The 23173-nt window shown below is 37.6% G+C and overlaps 1 protein-coding gene across 1 annotated transcript in view; it reads right to left on the bottom strand.

Annotated features, from left to right (window-relative positions):
* Positions 1-23173, bottom strand: part of UBN2 (ubinuclein 2) — a gene marked incomplete at its 5' end in the record, with an annotated part of 40838 nt that overhangs the window by 7106 nt on the left and 10559 nt on the right. Inside the window, 10 exons of the mRNA XM_010021463.1 lie at positions 116-158; positions 1423-1473; positions 5458-5601; positions 6924-7037; positions 7699-7817; positions 9123-9252; positions 9955-10025; positions 13572-14070; positions 15107-15219; positions 16422-16559. Coding sequence (XP_010019765.1) covers positions 116-158; positions 1423-1473; positions 5458-5601; positions 6924-7037; positions 7699-7817; positions 9123-9252; positions 9955-10025; positions 13572-14070; positions 15107-15219; positions 16422-16559 — 1422 coding nt within the window. The remainder of the gene's footprint in view (positions 1-115; positions 159-1422; positions 1474-5457; positions 5602-6923; positions 7038-7698; positions 7818-9122; positions 9253-9954; positions 10026-13571; positions 14071-15106; positions 15220-16421; positions 16560-23173) is intronic.

The raw sequence follows: 23173 nt of genomic DNA, 5'->3' as shown, positions 1-23173 counted from the left end.
GCTCTTACAGTATTTCCTGATGGAATTCTTCTGCCAGAATTTTTCTGAATCAGAGGCAGGAAACAGCTTGTATCAAGTGGTCATATAAAATTCAGGTATCTAAATAGGCATTTACCTTCGCTTTGGGTTTAGGGGCCAGAATCACCTTCTTCTTTGCCCTAAAACAGAGGATACAGATGTGCATCAGAAGACAATAGAAAGGCAAGTCACTTCAGTTTTAAGTGTTACCCTGTCCCAATATGCCAGAAAGATGACTACTGAAGTCCAGCTTTAATAATAAAACATCTTTGAAATAGAAAATGAATGAAAATATAGAGGGGGAGAGAAAAGCACACCTTTAATCCATTTTTTGGGTGATATATCTCTAAGTAATTTAGATGCAAAATTCACTGAATTGCTGATATAATCTGGTATGTATCAAGAGAGCCATTTTCTACTTGTCCAATTTAGAGAAACTCCAAATAAATTAATTTCACTTTACATTGATGTTTTTGTCACTGAGTATACTTTGTGTTCTCGTTTATATTTCAAACCACATAAAATCAGTTGCTTCCTCCCTCCCCCCCCCCCCCCCCCCAAAAAAAAAAAGTGTTTTGTTGCTTAACAACTGTTTCACTGTTCTGTTTGTTACAAGAACCATTTAACAAGCTTCCAGGTTCTTTTGCAGTGTAAGTGAACACCACAGCACCAACTGTAGTTACGCAAGCATTAAGGATTATTAGTCATCAGCTTCAATTTTTAAGTTAGGCAGTTCACACATCGTTTTCTCATTTCTAGTTCTTCAAGAGGATCAATAGCATTTTATAGGTCATTTTCTCTCCTTTCCCAAGCAACTAATGTTTCCCAAGATGTCTGGTTAAAAGACCACCTTACTGGAGGTGGACCATGACTCAGTTTTGTTATCATGTATAAAAATATCCTATGTCAATCATTTATCACAAAGATTGCAATTTGGGTGTTATTCAAAGTCAAAATCGTTTATCTGAATTCTGGCTGAATGCAGACAGCACCCAGGAGGGACATAGCATTGTTGAAAATCAAGAAGGTAAAACTCCACCAAGATACCCAGCCTTCTGTGGTTACAGAGATATTTACGAAGAAAAAAGCAGAAAGTACTGCAGCCTCCGAGTTCAATTTAATATGCTGTACAGCAAAATTCAGACAGGATACAGCACTTTGAAATACTGTGAGTTAAAGGCATTAATCCAAGAATGAATATCCACTTGATTTATCCAGCCACTTCATAACTGAACTGAAATATCATGCCACAAGAACATTAGTTATTACTAACATTGTAAGTCTCTTCAAACAAATCCCCAAATCTCTCCCTTTTCTTCCCTCTGTCCAAAACAAAAGTAGCATGAAGATGGATAAAGATACTATGAACAAGCTAAAGATAGCAGTTGTCAATGTTATACTCACGGAGCAGAAGTGAGGTGATTGTGAACACTTCGGCTTTCTTTAAAAAGCATCCTAAAAGAGCGGCAAGTAAAGAAACAAGAAGGTGATTCTACAGGGTCAATCAGCATATGACCAAATATGCAAATATCCTTGAATTTTCAGAACACTTTGATCATCTGTCCCCAAAGCAGCTAGTAGGTAGTTTGTCTGTATTGCTAACACCATGTAGCTCCAGGCAGCCATAAACAGAAGAATGCTAAAAAAAAAAACCACAAACAAAAAAACCCAAAACACACAAACAAAACAAAAAACCAAAAACCAAAAAACCAAAAAAAACCAACCCAAACCATAAATTCAAGTTTTCATTCAAAATACCTCAGTGAACAGCCAAGCAGAAGTAAATGTAATGGAATATTCCCTCCTTCAGCTGGACACAAGAAACATTTTGAATTCTCTCTCCTCAAATACCAATGAGATATGTTGAATTAAGGATTACGATAAACTCTTCACACTGTGTAGTCAGACACCGATCACAGGTTTGAATTTTGCAGTTAACCTGTTGTGCTTTGGCATTACTTTTGTTTGGGGTTTTTTTGTTTTTTAAAACAGAGGAAAAAAAGTCAGAATACAGTAGCCATGCCTGCTTTTAATTTTCTTTACTATTTTATACAGGCCGTTGAGTACCATTTCTGTGACTTCAGTTACACTGGACTTACACATGCATCTTGCTACAGAGCCAATGAATGACAAGAGTTGGTATGACAAATCTCAGCAGTTCACATGCTTTTATTTCCATGTTATCAACCCCTGAGCTGACAAATGGGAAGTGAAAATGATTCTTGATCTGCACCCATCTTGCAGCTTGCTACTCAAATGCAGCTATAAATAGACTGCTAATGAAAACTTGGTCCTCTTCCCTGTTTCCAAGGTAGGTAAATGAGAACGGACAAGATTTTCCTACACCACTGCCATCACACTAACAGTGATCACATCATAAACAGCTGTCTAAACAAGAGCTTTTCACCACTGATAATACATCCTTAGAGCTGCAATAGTTAACGACAAATCCATGCATCCAAAATCTCATGTAATCTGGCAAGAAAACATCGACATCCTTTTGCTACATTTCAGTGCCTTAATTCTCAGATTCCACTTTCAGCTCCATTTTCTTCACCATGCTAACTTCCAAATCTGTATTACAATGCTTCCCATCAGAAGCTACAGAATGCCCATAAAGAACATAATGTCATGAGGTATGTTCCTTTAGCTACAAGTTCAATGTGCCACTTTCTGTCCTACACAGAAACTTCCTGAGAATATTTTTCTCCACGCCTCCTCCCTGGTGCTTTGTCTATTCCTTCAACTTTTTAATTTGGGAATGAAAACCCAGAATAAATCCAGGCCCTGGTAATTTGTAGTATCACCCTTAATGGTTCAAGACAAAACTGTCCTACTACGGCAGCAGAAATCAAAGATACAATACAAAGAAAGGACAGTGCAGTGTGTGCTCCAAAGTAAGAACACACTTGGAAAATAATCCCAGCATTGCATAAATATATTTAGATTTAAAAGTTGATGAGAGAGATCAGTATGAGATCATTTCTCTCTGATCACGATTTCAAGTATGCTGCTTGACCTGCACAAAATAAATGTGCTCCAAGCCTACTTGCATGATGACCTCCGAAGATGATTAAACTCTTGGAATTAAAGGAAACAGACTTCCTGCTCCTTACACTTATTTTTTGAACATACACGTATTTAGGTTGCAGGGTTTTTTCTAACACATATGGAATTAATATGCAACCCAGTTACATAAAAAAAATGGGTTACATTATTTGAAAGGCTTTGGGATCCTTTAGGACAAAAATATTTCTCTAAATCCATGGATATTAATAAAACAATCTCCTGGGGCAGAGTATGGAAGTTATACACATTGAAAATTCATGTGACAAAGGTAGTTGTGATACACATGGACAAATGAACAAGGTGCAGTTTAAAATTTTGATTGATACATATCCTCATGCTTCTATACTGACCTGTGATGAACATTATATGCAGTTAACTTTGAAAGAGCAGAAGTTTTTCCTCTAGGCTGAACCCACAAAGTTCAGGTACCTACAGACCTACTCTGATTAGTATTTCTTATGAAATACAGTCATTAGGCCATTTTTAACATTAAAAGCCTTCACTTTTTTTTCCCAGCTTACAGAGCTCCTTCTGAGACCACATATAAACATGAATCCTTCAGCATGATAATCCCTACCCTCACTTCCCACCCAACAAGACTGACCATCCAGCGTATGAATAAAATTAGGAGCTACCACTATCAAGCTCCCAGAAACTCTTGCTTTTCCTCTCTCCATGTGTAACTTGGAGAGTTTGCCTGCAAATTACAATACACCACTTCCTAAAGAGAAAGCAGGGAAGCGCCTCCCTGTAAATACAGAACAACTTGTATGGTACCAAAGCTGCCTAGTTGGTAAAAAAAGTCTTGCTGGTCCACAGAAAGTTATGCTCAGGCAGCTCTTGGTGTTTATTTGGTCTGTTGGTGGGTAAAGGTTTTTTTGTTTGCTTGGATTTGTTTTGGAGGGATAGGTTGTTTTGGGGTTTTGTTTTAGGTTTTTTGTCCTTTTGTGTTGAAACTCCTTTTATAAGTAGTTTAAAAGCTTATGAAAAGTTTTCAGTGTGCTTATCATATGGAAGGGAAAGAACTGTATGTTATATGGCTTTCGAACGCAAAGTTTTAACATGCTTCACTTACATGTATTCCATGTATTCTTGGATGGCCTCACATTATCACTTGACTGTTTTGCCACTATCAGCGATCTCCGTAAGTATTTTTAAGCTAAAGTGGGATTCCTCATCTTGTCTACTTCAATAAAATCTTCATATGAGATAACATCTCACTCATCAGCATACTTACTATACAATACTAGATCCTTGAACAGAAATAAGTCAGCTGTATGCCAAGAAGTGTAAAGCTTAATTTGTTCCTTTTATTACTATTTCACAAGCAGCTTGTTACAGCCTCATTTTCTACACTGAGTATTCTAGGAAACAATCAGTACAGTTATTTTTACAGCTTGATACCGATATGACTAATTTACAATCAGGGCAATCTCACTGATTAGTATTGATATATCATAGAGTGGTTACGGTTGGAAAGGACCTTAAGATCATCTAGTTCCATCCCCTCTGCCATGGGCAGGGAGACCTCACACTCGACCACGTCACCCAAGACTCCGTCCAGCCTGGCCTTGAACACTGCCAGGGATGGAGCATTTATCGTATATATCATTAAGTTTTTACAGTCAAGATTTGATGGGAAAATGTCTTTTGCATCAGGTGTACAGAAGGAAAGAACACCCATCTTTGCTTCTCCCACTTTGAAGTGTTTGAAAACTGTCAAATTTCTAGTTCACAATGATTACTATTGCTCTCATTTTCCCTCCTTTGTGTGCTTGTTTCCTCTTAAGTCAGGAGGAAGCAAGTGTAAGTTTTCATCAAGAAACTGGTGTATTTTTAACTGCAGCATCACAGAGCATCCCAATCACATACACGAAATAAAAAGCACAAGCCTTAGTATTTTGTGAACTCTGGTGTTGAAATCCAGTTTATAATCTTAAAGTCTATGTCACACTGCACTATTAGACTGCTTACAAGTTACATAAGCACAACTGCTTTCTATATCATTATCTCTTTCTATACCACAGGAAGAGCTTCCCAAGCACTTACTCCCCCTCCTCATACCTCTCTCTCAAATGAAGCATCACCCACTGTGTTACAAACTCTAGTGAAGTCAGTCTCCAGCAGATGACAACAGCAAAGAGTTCTCCAAAGGAAACACTGGGCTTTTAGCTCACAGGCTTGCAAACAAGATTGCATGTTTTTCAGAAGTGAATTTTCTATCTTCTAAAATACTCCAGTTCCACTGAAGTATTTTGAAGTTTTAAGCAAAATTAATAGTACGTAGTTCAGTCAAATGTTATGGCAATAAGTAAGATCCAAGAAATACTTAACACCAAGATTAACAGATATACAAAGCAGGTATCTTACCTTGCTTGCATCCAGCCTTTAGGCCAAAGTGGCTTCACTTCTGTTTCCATAAAGGTTTTGAGGTAATCTTCAGCAGATTGACTTCTATTTGGCTCTAGCTCATAGCATCCCAGCTTGATCTTGACAAGATTACACAACAGAGACCTGCAGAAAGACATACAATAAATATACTGAAAGAAACAATCCTTTCAAAAGCTCAGCAGAAAAAGGCTAAGAAATGGAAGGACTGATAGTATTATACAGTTGCTGTCCACCACCAGCTGTAGGAAGAGCTCAGTTTCCAATTGCAATTTTTGGTAGTTTGCTACTACAACTGGTATGACTTGCCACTACCACTTTTCCTCAATTTCCAACAGACTATATGGCTCACTTTTTGCCATCCTTACTACAATGTTGTACTTGGTTGTACTTTTTATTTTTGTGGCTTCCTCATAGCTGAAACATCTCCTCTCATGTTGCTCACAGTGACCTCTATTGCACTTAAGATGGAGAATGTCTAAAATCAAGTGAAATCCGTTTTACACTCAATATTTCAACAGAAAATTCTTCCTGACAGGGACGTTGCCTTTTACTGTCCTTAAAAATAAAAGAAGTGTACACAGTTAAGTAACACTGGCCTTTCAGAGCCTTTTCAATGAAAAACAGATTTAAACATCTCTTGTTAAGTATGGCTCCCTCCAGGTCAGTCTAAGCTATGCTAGTTTCACATACTCTGTGAAGCTTGCTTCCCTGTTGTCTTAACATACTAAAAAAGGACTCACTGTGAGAAGTCCATCAGCCTTTTTACGAATATGTACATTTGTATTAAAATTAGCTTATATCTTGCATGGGAAATGTCTGATTTAGAAGGATTTGCTTGCTTAAAAACCTATCCAGGTTATTTAAATAACAGTAATCTCAGTTTTCAGTAAAAATCTATTCTAGTAAAAAGTGAGAATTCATCATTTCAGATAAGAACCTGTGTTGCTCTTAAGAGGTAACACAGAATCTGTTTCAGAGGGGATGGGAGGGGTTAAGATTCATGCATTCTGGATGCTGGCTTGCCCAAAGACTGGGAAGCTTGTCAAACTAGCACCATCAATTTTGAAAGTCTCCCCTATTGTGGCAGAAATCTTTACTGCTCATTAGTTGACAGTGTTTTGTGACCTATTCCTAGGATGGTGGGAAGCAGGTATAACTCTGCTTACACATGTGTTATTTGCTTAAAGAAGCTTAAAGTCCTAGGATCAGGAAAATTTTCATGTCTTTGGATAACGCAGATAAACAAGCAGCAAAAAAAGGTTTGGACACAGGATGATATTGCCCTTCATGTTAAAGAAAGGCAACATTCTAGCTTGCCTGTTTAGCTGCAACACTCTAAAATTTCTGAGGTGTATTTCTGAGAAATACCACATAACAACATCCCCTCAGAGAGCCCTTTATGAAGTCAGTGATAATTCTCAGTGGAAAAGGTGGTTTTGTCTCACCTCACTGTATCATCCCAATGAAACTTCTTTCTGGGTCCCACAACCCGCTTTCCAGGTTTCTCATCATCATCTTCCTCTGATCCATTTTTCTCTCGTTCATCTTCTGCTTGCAACCTACAGATAGAACAATTATTTTCTTCATAGGTACACAATAGAGACAAAATGTTTCCTTGAGTAAGGAGTGTGTGTTTAGGTGCTGGGGGGGGGGGGGGGGGAAGGGAATAAAAAATAAAAAAATGGAAAACCTGTCTTCAGACTCTCATTGCACCCCTCCCTGAAGTTCATCTCCCCACTGCTTCACAGTCCTCAGAGACAAGTGAAAAGGACACACTGTATGGATGCTATCAAGGTTTCTAGGTATAAACTTCATGTAGTGTCTCTACTGAGAAATGGCAGGAAGCTTATCAATTTATTAATGCTTCTCCAAGTCTAAAATTAGTTAACTATGAGTGAAACTATTGCAAAGAACAAGGGCAAGATGCATCAAGACCCTGAACACACCATCCTCCTCCATTAATCTGCTATTTTGAGAATCTCCAGCACCCTTCTCAGTTTACAATTTCTTTCTATTAAGACCTCAGTTAATGGAATTTCTTTCTAGAACCAGGTGTGATAACATCACTTACCCAAAACTAAGTATTTTGTACAGTTCAAAATTTACAGACACCTGTAAACTGGACCTGAGTACTCTGCTGAGCTCAGGGAATGAACAACATGGAGACAGACTTCCAGCTGGACTCTAGAATGGACATGCACAGATTCCAAAAATACCTACTTGGCATTCTTGGCTTGATTGCGGGCCTGGCAGTCCTCTTGATACTTGCATAACTGTTCAGGCATGACATTACTGACAGCCAGTTTCAGCTTTTGCAGTGGTTCCCTCAAGCGGTCATCCTGTGAGAAGAGAAACGCCGAATCAGTCCTATTAGATGCAATGTAAAGAGTGTTTCGGATAGTTTCACAAAAATTACTTCCCACTCATGCCTAAGGCAATATTCCCATCACTAACTACTGACAGCAACAGCCATTTCCTACATGGCACTTGAATCCTGTTAGGTGCAACAGCATTATAGAAATCTATGTCCTTGAAATTTTTCATACAAAGTTTTTTTAAGTCTTGAGATCAGAAACAATGAAAGATAGTCACAAGGAAAATTATCATGAATAACCCAAAACATTATGGCATTATCTCATTCGACAATTGTTATAACCCAACTAGGGAAGAAAACCAGAGGAGAAGAGCAAGATGACACTTGCAAATAGTATAAAATTAATGTAAGTTTCCCAAAAAATGCTGTGGTATAAACACATCCTAGCTAACGAACAATATGTATGTATTAGATTATCTGACTATTTATTATTATATGTAATTTATGTACTTCAAAGGTGAAGACCATGTATTTAGAATGATCTCCAAATTAAGAACTTCAACCATTAAAGTAATACAGTATATACTTCCCTACATGTTTTAAATTCTCTTCCTACATCTCCTGACTTCACAGTCTTAATCATAACTGCTTATCGAGAAGAACTAGAAAACTATGTGCTATTGTCTTACTGCTTAAAAATAGCATATGAATCTGTTTGTCTTCTTAGCAAGTTTGAGACTCTGCAGTCATGATTCTCAGATCCTCTGCAAGATTTAGTCCTGGATTTCGTCTAAAGAATCAGGTCAGGATACTTCAGATCACAGATAACCTTTTTATTCAATAGGAAAACATATTCTAAGAGAAGAGCAACTGCAAATGACATATAAAGTTATTTGTAAGACCTAGCCACAAAGGCTATTTTGCACAAACAGCACAGGCTGTGTCATCTACTATCCATCTAGCCTTTCTTTCTTATTGACACAAAAGTGCACATAATAGTTTTGGGGTTTTTTTTTAGCCTGTCATAACCGTGATTATTGTGGCTTTCTAGTTCTGCTACTTTGATATGTACCTTGTACCTAGCTTTCAAGATGAAAGCACTTCATTCTCAAATAAAGGGTATGAAATACTTGAGAATATTTGTAGTGACAATAGCAGGTACACATACACAAAAAAAAACCCAAATGCTTTTAAGCTCATCTAGCAACTGACTCGCACAAAATCTTTTGCTTTCCTGGAGACTGTGCGGCTGCTGCACTACTTTCCTGCATCCTGTCCTCATCGCCATTACATAACCGATCCACGCTGGAGCTAATCTCCCTGTTGTTACCTGGACATTGAGGTGTAACTTTTTCAGACGCTTTATCAGTGTGTCCTTATTGCATGGCACAAAAGCCTCAAGGTGAGAGTACACTCCATTGCGGACGGCAGGATTTATCTCCTGTAACTGTAGCTCAATACTGACAAACAAACAAGAGGCAGTCAATCAGCGAGGCACCCCGAGATGAAAATGACAGCTGAACAAAAACCTAAGGAGGCTTTGTATGCATAATATATTCTAGCTACGCACACTAAAAATATCAGCTTGGAACATTTTCAGATAGACTTTTTTCTACAAAAGGAAGAAGTCTTAATCAATGGCAAGAAACCATTCAAATGCATACCTCGCAGCAATGTTGAACATTATTCAAATTGCATTTACTCCCACCATGGCACATCAATCTTGATAACAATTTTGACTTCTACAGTCTTCTAGAGATTACTTTTTGTTTCTTAGAACACAAACATAGAACCTTCTATATTAAATACTTAGTTGAAGCATTACAGAGTAAAAAGAGCTGGAATTTTCCTTCATGCAACCTGAAGGTGTTTCGAGTTATAAAAGTGGTGGACAGGAAGAAATAATGGCAGTTTTGTTGAATTTTACACATGAAGTCAAGGACAAAGGGCACTACAAAACACTTTACACTGGATAAAGACAGACAGTCATGACAGGAATTGTAGTCATATATAAATCTCTTTAGCTAATAACTAGCTTAGACTGATCTACCTTCATTGACTTTTAAGGGCTTTGTTGGAACAACCTCAATAATATTTCCTCTTCTGTACTTTTCCTTTCACCCCCTTTCCAAAAAGGGAAGGTTGTACAGATAAGCACTTACTCCAGCAGAATATTATTCATGTCTTGCGTGAAAAACTTCTTCCTGCCTTCTTCATCAAACATCTTGGCGGCCTGAAAATACAGCAACAAAGAACATCCAAAAGTTCAGAGAGCATTTCATCCCAACAACCTTTGCATCTTTACTTTTACAGCTGTATCATATTCTTATTTCCCAGAAAACAGCATTACTAAAAAAACAAAACAAAAACAAAAAACCAAAATCAAACTATACTCAGCTGTTTAGAAAAAAAGGTGATGATTGTTGTTGTTATACTCAAATAAAACTACTCTGGTCTAGGGCAAATAGTCATTACATTTAGAATCTGCCTGGATCACTGATGTTAACACATTCATCTCTTCAAAAGCTATGAAGAAAGAAACTGGTAAAGATGTCTTATTACCACACCACCAGCAACATTCCACTACCACTGCTTGCTTTAAAAGGAGGACAAGTCAAGCAGGCAACATCAACACATTTCTACTCTCAATCTGTGAAAGGCTCCTTTCCTACCTTTATTATCTGCTTCACCCAGCTACAACTTCTTAGATACATTTTAATCCTTCGCTAGTGTTTCCACAAAGGGATTATGTATGCTAGAGGAATACCTTGTCCCTCTTTTCTGGTGCTGTGCAGCATTCTCACCATCTTTAGAACATCTCTCTAATATTTTTGTCTGGTCTCTTCCTGAGTCTGTCTGGGGTAGGAAAAAATCTCAGTCTTATTCCTATGCATACTTCCTTTTACTAGAAGATTTTACTGATCTCAAAAGGATTCTTCATGGGAATTACTGTATCTTTATTCCTATCACCTAGATTCTTATTTTCACAAACAATACTACCTTATCAAAGAAATCCAATTCCCTGCACCATTCTACAAAAATCAGTAAGGTTCTTCTCTCTAGTGCCTGCAGATTTATAGAAGAGGAAAAAAAGCCCTACTTTTACAGGCTTATTGTCATCTTGTATTTTGGCACTGGGACCAGACAGCAAGCTAGGAAAGAATATGCATGTAGAATTGTAAGCATGTATGGTATCATCATACTGACTGACAGGTATTAGAGGCAGCCAACATCCAACAAGGCTGAATATTCAAGTAATCAAAAATCTCCAATACTGCCTTTTAAGAAGTTTCAATGACTTGTGACAAATTAGGTAAAAACTACAAATAAATGCAAGTGTTAGCTTGATAACATTCCTTTATTACTATGAAATACTTCCTGTTCTTGCTATTTGTAAACAGACCCATTTAAGTTCAGAAGAAAAATATTTACTGGAACTGTGAACTCTACACTACACAGGAAAACAGGAGTCTGATACTCTATCAGAAAGCATAAGGTAGTCCATTGTCCGAATGCTATACCACTTCAGTCATGAACACTGATACCAGAGTTTAAGTTCCTGGAAGGACTGTGTTCTGCTCACTACTTTCTACTGCAAATTCAGCTGCTGAAGGGATGGTACTATCCCTTTTAAAATATTGAAGCATTTGTCCTGCTAAAAAAATTTAGAAAGATTATAGGTGTTTGCAAGTGATAGGATACCAGAAAGACAAGTTTGAAAGTCTTAAATCCAGTATCTTTAAGCATAATTAATACAAGTATTATTATCATCTTCTGATTTATACGACGTGGAAGGAAAGGAATGTTTTGACATTTTGGTCCCAGGTAGAAATAACTTCAACATTATACTATCACACCGGACAGTGCTGCTGGCTGAATCCGCCGATTCAAAAACTGCATCACTATCACTGACCTGTGGTTGGGTTTTGTTGGTTGGTTGGTTTTGGTTTTTTGTTTGGGGGTGTTTCTGTTGGTTTGGTGGTTTAGTTGGGTTTTTTTGGGGGGAGGGTGTTTGTTTTTGTTTTGTTTGGTTTGGGTTTTTTTGGGGGGGAGTTTTTTGGGGGTTTTTTTGTTTTTTCTTCTCCCCACAGATTATCTTGACAGTTACTTTCCCAATAGTAAAAAAGGCATTTTATTATTTTCCTGCATGTGTACAATACTGCCTGCTGTCATGGTAGTTCAGACTTGCCCTTAGGCCACTAGAACACACTCATCTACAAAAGGAGGTCAGGAAGTTTTTGTTGTATTTAGTCAGTGGCACTTTTTTTCACTGTTATTAATCTAGAAACATCATATTCCTGGAACATAGGCTTTTTCCTACAGCTCTATAAACTTTTTAGCTTTCTTCGCACTAAAGAGCACTAAAGCAGTGAGCATCTGAAATATCTGACAAGACCCATTTCTTTTTTCCTGCCTTTTAGAAGACATTTTCCCCCCAGTTTTGTCAGTTGACTTCAATTTGCAGAAGGTGAGGAAGTTGGAATCTTCGTATCAAGAGAGTCTAGTTTTTCCCCAAGTGTATGGGTAGACTCGTTCTGCCAGCACCAAACTTCCAGAAGACATGATCAAAAGCAGAAGGTGGAAGAATTAGGTTTTTCCAAGATCCACCGAATTGAAGCTTTCTTCCAGCTGTGTGGAGCTTGTTATACAGTGAAGCAGCATGAATTTGGGGCAGGCCACTAACACTTCCTGACTTCTGGCCTAATCCAGTTCTTCTGCAGTTTTGCTAAAAGCTTATTATTAATTCACAGCAAAATTAACCTGAATAGTCAAGGATAGACAAAATAATCTCTCTCACTTCAATAAATACTAACCTCTTGGCTGTAGTTAGCTTGGTACATTCAAAAATAACTAAGAACATCATAAGACATTTACATACAGGTGAGAAATACTATGTTTTATCATTACCTGTAACAAAGCAAGCTCTGCTACTGTTCAAATTATATTTTTCAAGAAAGATAGTAACTTGAGCCGCTTTTTCAAAATTTGCTCTGAGTAAGGAAAAGCTGCACTTTGTTCTGAATAAGGAAAAGCTTGTATCAGAATCTGGACAATCAAACAACAAATCTCTTCTCAACTTAGGATAACATCCGCAACTGAAACAGGGAGCGTATCATACCTTAATAGCTCTGATCCCTTTCAATAAGCTATTGAGATATTTGTAACTTGTGGATTTAATACTTTTCATTAACGTTTTAAACAAGTTTGGACTGCATGCTAACTTTCCAACAGCAAATACTCTGTATTGGTGGTGGTTGTTTTGGCATTTGTTCTTGTTGTAGCTGGCTGGTGAGTTTTGGTGGGGTTTTGGGTTGTGGTATGGGGTTTGTTTGTTTGTTTTGTTGTTCTTTTAAAGTGGCAAGTTAGCAGTTATGTTACAAAGCCAAAAATTCAAGACATTTGTAAGCTGCTGTCAGATTTCAGGCTTCTTCCTCCAAAGAAAGAAAACATCCATCCATTTCGCCAACTAATAATTCAAGTTAAAGTAACACTGATATTTCCATTATGGAAAAAACTCAAACAAACATTACAAGTTACTATACACAGAAGCTTTGGAAAACCTTGTCTCTACTATGAAACAAGCACTCCTTTAACAACTGGCCTGCGTCTTCTCTGTGTCTGTTTCATCGGAGTATAAATACAGATTGACATTAAGATCAATTCCAGATTTTTTAGAGTTTCAGCCAGCAATTCAAGGATGACAACTTGGGCCCTAATTATTATTCCCTGTTCTTTAAGATTCTTGAATGGAATCCTTCACCAGTGAATTCATACTTACTGTTCGAAGGTCTCCAATGCGCTTTTCAAGTAGCATAGGCAGACCTTCTGGGAGGGCAGGCACCTGCTTAGGTGTCATGACCTGAGAGGTGTAGGTTGCCTGAGTGACATTTCCATTTTCTCCCGACAGCTCAGATACTGGGCTGCCATCAGAAGTGCCATCAAGCAACTTGTCAAAGTCAATGTCTCCCAACATCTCCAGGGCACTTTCAGCTTCTTGCATGAGCTCACGTTCATTTGTGCTACCAAAAATGGAGAGGACAGGATCACTGATCCTAAGGTTCAAGTCAGAAATATCATTTCCTGCACTGAGAGAGGAGGAAGGAGTTTTACTAGGGGTAGAGGTTGCAACAGTCACTGGCGGTTTTGGACTTGATTCCTTCTTCCTCATGGCTTCCTTCTCCTTTTGAAATTTACGGATCATGGCAGCCAGAGAGAGAGAGTCTTTATACAGTTTCTTTTTCTTCTTTTCAGACTTGTGTGAATTTAAGGCCATTACTCTGCAGAGGAAAGAAATCTTTCATTAGAATGCACGTGACTTTTGAGGCCTTAGTAACTCTTACAAAAATCTGGGAGTTTAGTACAATCAAAAAATGATTGGGGTAAAGAAGCAAGTGTTTTGTGCTTCCATCTTCAGACTATTCTATTATCTACCATAAAGCATTGCTGGTCATGTGATTTCATACTCTCCAGCTGATTTGTTTTGTTAGGTTATGCACGCATTGAGGCAAAGGTTATTTACTTTTTGACTTCTCAATTTAATTATGGAGAAGGTGGCACAGTTGTTAAACTCATGGCTGATCTATGCTACCAAAATACTTCAACTTGCCTCTCGAGGCTTGTGAATGGTGACAGGTTGCTTTAAGACTAGGCACACCATGTACATTAAAAAAAATTCTCATTGTTAAGAATTTTGACATGCAGGCTCAACATCTATATGCTGCTTAAACTGAGCATTTTTTGCCAATTCATCACCTTGATGAAAAAGAACTATCAATAAATTTACAATACCAACTTAACTATTCACAATGAAAGAAACTTTCACTCAGCAACAGTTTTGTAAAAGCCAATTAAAAACACACAACCTTTATCTTTCCATGCTAGCCTCAGAGCTCAGGAAAGCACATAAAGTTGCTATGAAATATGTAGAATAATTAAGCTATGTTTGTAGTTTTCCAGATTAGAAACCAAGGGATATGGAAGAAATTATTTTTCATTAGAAGATGTAATTCTTAGTGCTGTATAAGTCTTTGGATAGAACAGTGATGGATAATGCTATTCACACTTAAAACCTCTTTTCCGTAATGCTTTTTTCCCTTGTTTTGTTACTGGTTGTTCAAAATTTAGGGGGACAAAAAAATTAGCCTGTAGGAATTACTTATGAAAAAACCCCTCACAAATTCTAAACCCAAAATCTACTAGCTATTACTTATAGTTTAAAAAATATTCTGAACTGCTGTGATAGTCTGGCTATGGCACTCAATCTTAAAACCAAACCTCACATACAATTCAAGGGTTATTGAAAGAAAATCCTACCCCAACTGCTTAGGAGGTTTCATTTTCCGAGGCTTCTTCTCCTTTTCTGTCCCTTCATCTTTCCGCTTGCGCTTCTTCATTCCACGATCTTCACTTTCTTTTAACTTTGCTATCTAGAAATTAGATCAAATAAAGGACAATGATTCTTCCACGCTAAGGACTTTCACAGTGAGAAACATTTAGTTTTCCTTACACTTTCCAATTCAGAGCCAGGAAAAACACCTCAATGTGTGTAAAAGCAAACAGTACCACTGGATTGCTATCAGCAGTGCAGCTGCTGACAAGTCTCAACCATTACTGGTTCTTAAACAGTTACTGAATTCAGCAAGTTTTCAACAAGAAAAATACTGAGAGGCACACGTAGACTGATGCTCATAAGCAATGGCCAAATAGCCTTGGAAGACTGAACTCCCCCACCTTCTCCTGCTACCACAGTTTCACTGCTGAATATGAAGTTACACAGTATGGAACATCTTTTTGGCCAATTCAAATCAGCTGTCTCCCTCCCAAGTTCTTGCTGATCCCCAGCTTTCCTGCTGGTGCAGAGCAGGGAAAAAGCAAGCCTTCACATTGTGCAAACATTGTACAGCAACAGACAAAACTCTGGTGTCTGGTGTGTTATCAATGCTATTTTAGTCATAAATCCAAATCATAGCACCATAAGGGCTGCTATGAAAAGAGTTAACTCCATCCCAATCAGATCCAATATAAGAACCTTAAGATTATGTCAAACTTGAAGAATTATAGAGCAGGAAAGGACGTCAGAAAGCGGGAAGCTCTTGGAATGGCATGGAACTTGTGAATGTCCTATACAAACAGTTATGTTCACATTGATCATAACATTGTCAATGTACACAGAGCAGCACACTGTTTGGGAAAGACTGTATATATACTTTTTAATATAGCTATTCTTATGTGTGAAGTTTATTTTAACAGATATTTTAGTGTTATTTTGAATACTAGGAACAATTTCAAATTATGCAATAGTTGTGCAAAATCATAAAAGCAGTATTGGAAAATTTCTCATCTCATAATAAAATCCCAATAAAATTACAGAATCATCTGTCACTTCGAGATGGATGGACACTTCTTAGCTTGCCTAATTGTTAGTCTTACAAGACTGGACAGCCTGTGGACATCCTGACTTATTTCCTGAAAGCTAGTACTTGAGCCACAAACCAGAAACCGCAGTAACACAGTGCTGTGCATCACTCTGGTTTCAACCTCTTCATCTGAGCCATACTAAGCATATCAAATACTTCCCAGTGTCCACCTAGCATAGGCTGTGTATAAAAAGCATAGTAAGATCACTCACTTTAGGTGGCCTATGCTTTTTGTCTTCTGCAAAGTCTTCATCCTCTGAGTCAGATGCCTGGCGGAACTGCAATGTACCAGTGTTGATATAAAACCCTCCATATTTGGTTGTGAGGGATGCAGGAACTAATTCATCATACTGGGCAGGAGAAAAGATGAGCTTATCAGCATTTCTTAATAAAATAAATACATAGTTCATTTACCAGTCCCTATACATAAAAAATTCTATACAAGTACACATCACAGCTTGTTAGAATAGAAACAGGACAGTAGTATTACTATTGAAAAGGTACTGGCCACAGCACAGAACATTGATATCACAGAATAACTTCTCTACTTTCAAACAACGCCTTTTTTTGGAAAAAGACAGGATTATGGCATTAAAAGTACTGCTTTGTGAAGGAAATTAGGATGGGCACAGAGGCCTTCCTCCCCAAAAAAAGCCTCACCCCCGCCAAACTTTCTACCTTTTTTCCCCCGAATATTCTGTCTCTGAGGGCATGTTACATTATGTTAAATCTCAAGATACATAAATCATATGACTGAAGATACACCACCTGCATACAAGCAAGTTCACTTGATTGTTCACTGGTTGCTTTTGTCCAGGAAATAAGCAGGCACATAGTGAATTATTTGGTTTTATCTAGGACAGCCTTACAGGCATGCCACCAACATCACTGGCTACAACAAATTCCATAAAAACAAAGAAACAAAAAAATACACCACAACCCTGCCTGTATTGATTTTAAATTTGAAGTTTAATACTTCTACTGAATGCTCTTCAATTTTATGAGACAATGTGTGGCTCAAATTACTTTGTTTGTCATACGCTTTTATCAAAGGCCCTTTAAGTTATCTGTGACAGCTACAGTTATTTCCAGAACCTAATTCTTCCATATTTTCAGAAAAGATGACAGTCTGAACAATCACTATACTTCACTGGAAGAAGCCTAATCTATATCAGAATTTTACAGAATTGGATGTTATATTCAGGAATAGGACTGAAGATCGTAGAGATGTTTCTGTAAATTAAGCATAAGAACTTGTCAGAGTATATGCTGTTTCATTAAGACTGCCACAGTTTTCATTAATACCAGTCTCTGCAGCGCATGAACACATTCAGACATTTCAACACATGCTACATTTAGTACCAACTCTAACCACAGTACTCTGCTCAAAATCTTACTTCTCTTACAAAAGTACCCTGAAATTTTCTTTTATTAAAAATGCTATCCCAGCCATGATATATTTCGGTACAGTATCTGTTAGCTTATTTCCAATTTCATGTGCCTCTTATACAAACACCACATTGCCAGAACTTGTTTCATTGAACGTCAGATATACTCTCACTCTGTTTAGAGAGTTTTAAAACCACAGGAAGTTTCAAACTCTTATACACACTTTATTTTGAAAAGTACTTAGTATTTATGAAGGAATTTTCCAGTTAGAAGTACAAAGCTGTATCTCAAAAACGTTGACTCCGAAGACACAGGAAAAGTGGTCAATACTGAAGTACAGGGTAGGACATGAATTTTATTATTTCATGACCAGCAGCCTCCTCAGAATGACATTCTCCCCCCAGGTGTTACCAGGAAACTCTAGGAAATATCTTGTTAACAGCAAATTCTTAGAAAGGCTGGGAGGATGAACAGATTCATTCCAGCTTCATGCGTAAGTAGCAAAGCCACAGAAGTGTTTACAAGAGAGCTGAGGGAGGGTTGTCTTGACAATGCTGTTATCACTGTGCAGAAAGACAATGTTGTCCTGAACCACTCCAAATTCAAACTACCAGTTTTAGTTTTCAAATTCAGAAAACTTTAGGATGGTGCATATAAGCAACAAATACAATTCTGGAAGCTACAGTCTGCCTGGAAGCATAAAAACAGAATGCCTGAGATATACACCTGCCAATAAAGATAAGGAGGAAGCATTTCCAGGACCTATAAAGTGTTACAAAGGCACCAGAAAGACAGCTCAATGTCTAACAGTAACTAAGAATCAATTTCTGCCCATCTGAAAGGGTAGTATTTGGACACAATTCAGAGGTGTGCGCTCTGGCAAAGGAAAAAGATGATTTTAAGTTACACCTGCAAGCAATACATGTTTGGTAGCTCAGCCAAATGATTAAGAATTAAGTAAGATACTTGAGAAGAAACAATGTGTTTGTTATTTTGAAGTCTGAATCGGCAGGCTTTCCACTGCGTGTCTTAAGACAGAAATCAACATGCTGAATAAATCAGTAGGCTGTTTTAACTGCCACAACATCAACTGAAGATTTGAGATCACCTACATGAAGGGAACACACACAGTGCAAAGTGTGGTGTCAGCTACCAACTTATTTCATTTCCCCCTCCTTACCATGAAGACAGAATTGTTTCAGAACCAAGAAGTCTGGGCTACCAGAAGTATTAAGACAGGAAGAAAAACTAACCAGAAGAGGAAAACACAGAATATATACTTTGAAGCTGGTGAAAGAGCCTGAACTGGAGACCCATGTGGATTTAATCTGAATAAGTAGTCAGAAATTTCAATGAGTCATCACCTTTTATCTTCCTGAAATGGAAGGCTTAACAAGCAGTACAGAAAGGCAGAAAGGGAAAGAAAAAGTGGTGACAAGACCTATGAAATACCCTAAGATCATATGAAAGACTAGCACAAGAAAGCAGGAGAATCTATTAATTGGACAAAATAAAAGCAAAGTGGGCTTGTCATTCATCTTAAGAGACTAGGACGATCATGCAAAGTAGGAGGTGCAAAGTAAATTTGAGTGGAGGCTGGCTAAGAATTTCAGAGAAATCTGATGTTTTTCCACAGCTCTCAGAACCAGCTTTATTATGCACAAGGAAGATGAAAGGAAAAGAAAATAAATTACTATCCACAGTGCTTAATAGACAGAGCAGGCATTTCCTTTTGAGCTGACAGGGTGTGAACTGTATTGGTGAAGTGCAGGCAGAATGGGATCAAAACAGAAGAATACAGTAATTGCCAAGTTTGAAGGAGAAAGCATGCAGTTAAAGCTGGGTCCATTAACATAAGAAGTGAAGAACAAGTAAAGGGAAACACAGTAAAGACTCAGCTGCAGAGCACTAAGGAAGCCCTGAAGAACACACAAGAAAAAGTAAGGACTAAAGACATTCCACAACTGAGGAAGCCAGAAATCACAGCAGATAAACAGAATGATCAACACGCTATGTGGCAGAGATCCGTAACAACAAGACAACCAGAACAGCAGAATCTGTTCAATATACAGAGGAACAAACTATCTATCACGTAACAGCCAGCAGGCAAACAAGGTCAGCAACACATGGGCATGTAACTTACCAATCGAGGTTTCAACAGCTTCTGCTGAGGACTATGAATTCAGTCACACTTTTGAAGAGCCTTTTGAAACTCAGTTCTCCTAACCCTTGAGTTTACTTTTCCCTACCAAAATTGTTTTTTCCTCAGCCTACTGAACAAGGTATAACTTACAACTAAATGTTTAATTTTATTTTCAACTTAGCTAAAATTGGGGCCTGAAGACCACAATTTACTTAGTACCCTCTCCTTTGAGGTAAACTTACTCTCTTCTAGCACCTCAATTGAACAGAGAATTTGAATACAGTTGTACAATATACTGGCAACAGCTAGATTAAACTTAATTTTAAAGTTTCTTCAGGACTCTCAGTTAAAGGGAATATGGCTCTTGCAACTTCTAAATCTTCTGATTAATTGGTTTCAAAACTTTTGCTTTGCACTAGCTTTTCTGCATACGAAATTACAGAACTGATGCTATTAAAGAAAATGGGTAAAAGCCCTTTACAGTGTTCTGTTCTTCCTTGTACATTCTAAGATTGAGAATAAATATTCTCAGACCTCCAAATACACAGGACTTTATATATGATAGACTCCTGAGAACAGAGATTTGTCCAGCAAAAGATTATCGAATCATTCTGCAGAAAACAAAGTAAGACTGACGTACTGTCTGATCATCTAAAAGCAGATCAGCATGTAAGTTACTTTCAACTACTGTAATTGAGCTACATTGCTATGCTTCTAGTGCCATTAGTCTAATTAAATGTTTAGGTGTGAAAGAAATCAAGTCGGGGTTTGGGGTTTTCTTGTTGGTGGTTTGTTGGGGTCATTTTGTTTGTTTGGGTTTTGGTTTGTTTGGTTTTTTGGTTGTTTTTTTTTTTTTTTAATATGTTAACCAGCTTCAACTTCATTATATCAAGAATGGTGAAAGTTTATGGATTATACCAATTCAGTTCTGAAATCCAAACCCACAGTACATAGCAGTATCATATTAATACTGTCTACTCTTGTGTTCAGATATTTTGACAGTGATCTTCAGGTATTTTGACTGTGAGCTCATTCAGCTCCCTTCCAGGCAACAACCTCCATTATAAAACACATGTGAAAAGGCTTTTTAACACTTCTGCATTAAATTCTCAAAATGAGATCTGGAAATGAGATTTGATGCAAACACGTCCAAGAGTTCTCGAAGACATGTACCCTGTGCATTATTTGTTGTGAAACTGGTATTATTCGGATAAAAGATAAGCAGGGATCACTTTTGTTCCTTGTTCAGTTTATTTCTGAGATGACTAACCAGCTGGGAGTGGGTGGTGTGGTGCTTATTTTTCATCATTAGCCTACTGAATAAAGTCAAGCTACTGAAATTATTTTGAATACAGTTGCTTCAGTCAAATGGACTTAATATCCATACACTGTGTTCACTACACACTTCAAGTTACTTCAAACATATGTAGTTGATGGATCTCTATGCTTCCTAAAGACACAAATAACTGAAATGCAGCCTTTGGCTTTGCTTTAAGGAGAGGTGTTCAAACAAACAGAACTATCTTTCTGAAAAATAGCATAACTGAATATACAATGAAATCCTGAACAAGGCTAAGGGGAAACAACACATTGCTTTTCTAACCCAAGATGACATTAAAAAACAAGCAGAAAGAGTTTTCCCATTAGTAAGGAAGGTTCCTCTTCCAAAATGCATAGGCAAGTTGTTTTGTGGTGTGTTTGTTTGTTTTTAAAGCCTGGGGCAGAGGACAGCCAGCAAGGCACAACAGGAAGAAGTATAACAGACTATCAAGTCAAGATATATACTACCTGGCTGAGGGTAATCTAGACTAGGATAGGATAATCTCCTAGGAGAATCCTAGTTTAGTAGTCAGGATATTGCAATCCATCAGCCTACAAGAGCACCTTGAGAGAAGTACCAGTACATAATATTGTCCTGTTTTGTTCTCACCATCACTACCATCCTTTATACCCTTCCACCAGTCACAGAGTCACTAAGCGATTAGCTTAAGTGACCTTCACTGCAACAGGATGACACTCTTACTGCCTTTAAAATATTTTAGTTCAGGATATAACATGTATCACCACTCATGTGACCACCTTTACCTTTTCAACTCAATTTGTTCAAACATTAAGATCTGACCTACACTGAAAATACAGTTCAGGGATTTTACGACAAATAAATATGCCATGTATTACTTAACCTCTCCAGGTTTCCTGTTACAGTACTACTAGAAGATTCTGTAGAAAAGAAGAAAGTTATGCTTTCCTTTTCCATTCATTTAACATGAGCAGACTTAGTATATATGACACTTGCTCTTATCAAAGATCTCTTATTTTGGCATGTTATAACCCCCCTTTGATTTATATTAATGATAATAGTGTTTTCAAAAAAATACATAAACAAGGTCCTTGCGCTGCTTAAATAAATTCATCTAGTTGTGAAGAATAGTTGATCCTAGGCCATGATCTCCCTGTCTACTAGCTCAGATGACTGAAAAGTGATTTGGTGCTCTTCAAAATTGAAATTCAGGAAAAAAGCAAGAAGTTGCTACACCCATTATCATTACTATTTCTTAATTATTTCTTACTCCTACATTCTTGATGTAGATAAATTTAAACAATGGAACTATAAAAGTTAGATGTAAGCCTCAGGTTTTTTCAAGTTCCTATGCAGAAGCTGAGTTTTCAGTTTCCTACCTGTCTCACTGATGTTACTAAACACATGAGCAGTCCTAAACTACCTGACTGAAACCTAGACCAGAAGATGGGCTTATTAAAAAAAAAAAAAAACAAAAAAACCCCAAAAACTATTTAAGAAATTACTTATTCCTTCCAAAAAAAAGAAAAAGATATTTTGCAGAAGGAGCAAGAGAACACTACTGTTGCTTTAGCCAACATCAGACTTGTTCTGCAAATGCAACTACCTCTGTCTGTCTAACCATGATGATGGCTCTTGATTAGGGGACTACTGCTAAGTATATAGTTTAAACATATTGTTCTACTGAATGCAGAACAGATATCTGGTTTATTTGTTTGGTACTCCATTTCACACCTTTATTTATCTTGGGGTGAGGAGGGATAAAAAGCAAAGAAATAATCTCCTAATTGAAATTTGCCCTTATATTTACTCAAACACATATGACATGTCAGGTGCCAGCTGGCAGATCTACCCTGAAGACACCTGGGAAGCATCCAAGACCATTAAAGGTGACAAGGTGCACTCAGCTAAGTGAGCACTACTCTCCAACCACATAATTTCCAAGACTGGGCAAAGTGACAATGAACAAGACAGACCACTAATATAACCAGAGAAATCCAGAGCCAACAAAACAGCTAATCAGCTGAACCTCAAAAAAGCTTTAATGCACTCCCATGTATTCAGAATGGATTAAGTTTCGTGATAGAGGTCTACAATGTGAGCTCTTTCCATATGAAAAATGCAGCAATGTT

Source organism: Nestor notabilis, unplaced genomic scaffold, assembly GCF_000696875.1.
Source record: "Nestor notabilis isolate BGI_N333 unplaced genomic scaffold, ASM69687v1 scaffold17129, whole genome shotgun sequence".
Taxonomy (NCBI): Eukaryota; Metazoa; Chordata; class Aves; order Psittaciformes; family Psittacidae; genus Nestor; species Nestor notabilis.
The sequence above is the reverse complement of the archived record's forward strand: the minus strand, read 5'-3'. Positions and strand labels throughout refer to the sequence as shown.